General features: G+C 30.6%; 1 protein-coding gene across 1 annotated transcript; it reads left to right on the top strand.

Moving 5' to 3' along the window:
- LOC132752582 (organic cation/carnitine transporter 2-like) lies at window positions 1-1,128 on the top strand (the record flags this gene model as incomplete). The annotated part of the gene is given in 3 exon segments (XM_060742919.1): window positions 1-22; window positions 406-478; window positions 806-1,128. Coding segments are annotated over 3 exon segments (230 nt in total), but the record flags the coding sequence as incomplete, so codon positions are not given.
- Between the last annotated feature and the right edge of the window lie 544 nt (window positions 1,129-1,672).

Raw genomic sequence — 1,672 nt, 5'->3', positions numbered from 1 at the left:
AACTGTATCCTACAGTTATAAGGTTACTTTGTTATCACATTTTAAACCCGATAATATAACCAGAAAAAAACAACTTTTCAACATAAACTGTAGGTGTTTGACTTAACTAAACAAAAATACATGTACAAAGGTTCGCAAAACTGTTTTTATTGTTGTAATTTTATTATAATACGGCATATTGAAGCTTTCTTTATATGTAAATATTTTCAGTAAATACATCTACTAATAATATTCAAATAAATACATCAAAATGTTCGTAAAATAAATCATACGTTCAGCAATGTTGAAGTTCTGATATTATTTAATACATGAAAATATTGATAAGAGCTTTATATGTACTGTTCTCTCTTAACGTATTATAGTTTTTTGTGAAATGACTTAGGTTTAAAATTGTCTTTTTTTAAGGACAACAGGTTTTAGTTTCCAGGCGACCCTTGGACGCTCTGGGGCAATTGTATCTCCATTTTTGATTCACATAGTAAGTATGACCTAAGATAATGAATTGTGTTTACTTATTAATAACAAACATTTAGCTGACTGATATAAAAAATGTGTCAAGTACTTCTGTCTTACAGGAATGAAATTTATTTATTCTCTGGCATTTGAAAACGTGGTTTTTATATATTCACCCTTTTTCTGCTGCAAGCTGTTATGCTTTGATTAAATGTTCGTTATCTTACTTTTAATATTAAATTAAAAATTTTGTGATTATTTTTCTTCCCCCTTTAAAAAAGTAACCATGCAATTCTCTGAATAAAAAAATCTTGATTATCATAAGCAAAAAGAATTTGTTATCTCCAAACAGGATGGATATTTCCCTGGTGCCATGTACTTCATTTGTGGAGTGATATTAATTTTCTCATCGGTTGGCATTTTGTTCCTAACGGAGACAAAGGACATTGTACTACAGGACTACATTAAGCTGAAGAATGAGGAATGAACAAGTTAATAATTTCATAGACTCGTTCTTAATTGATATCCCATTGCTAAAGGAACAGTACAATATAGTTAAGCATTGTCCGGATTTATTTCTTGTTAAGCTGTGTTATATTCTATTATCATCTTATATCTCTGTGTTGTGTGTTAAAGGCATTTTTATTCTGTATGGAAGTAGAATTATTAAGTAGAAAATAGAAATCAACAGTATAGATATGCTTAATATTTACTTTATTTTTAGATTTTCTAACCCTTCATAAAAATGTTCATGTCTACATCCAAACAAAGAATAAGTGTAACAAGAAGGTGTAATTTCCATTGCACAAGCAATAATGAGCAATAATGAAGAAACGTTTTCATTATACTATATAATTCAGATTTTCATTTAGACAGGTTTAAAGAAGGAATAAAGCTACAACCAATTCTCTTTTAGCAAATAATTTTAAGTGTAAAAAATGCAGGTCAAACTACTGGTGGGATTCAAACAAACTTTACAGGAGTGATCAGTACCATCCCTAGTTGTGCACGTCATAGAAAAATCTTGCCCGACTTTCACAGGCCAAACTATCAGGGAACTTTCAACCAAACTTCACAGGAATGATCAGTTCTATCCTTAATTGTGCATATCGTCAGCCCGTTCTACTTCACTGCACAAAATGGTCGCAAGAGCTATGAATAGAAAAATCTTGTCCGGCTTTCGCAGGCCAAGCTACTGGTGGGATTTCAAAAAAAAAAA

Source organism: Ruditapes philippinarum, unplaced genomic scaffold (genome assembly GCF_026571515.1).
Source record: "Ruditapes philippinarum isolate M1 unplaced genomic scaffold, ASM2657151v2 ctg12942_1_1_1_1, whole genome shotgun sequence".
Lineage (NCBI taxonomy): Eukaryota > Metazoa > Mollusca > Bivalvia > Venerida > Veneridae > Ruditapes > Ruditapes philippinarum.
The sequence above is the reverse complement of the archived record's forward strand: the minus strand, read 5'-3'. Positions and strand labels throughout refer to the sequence as shown.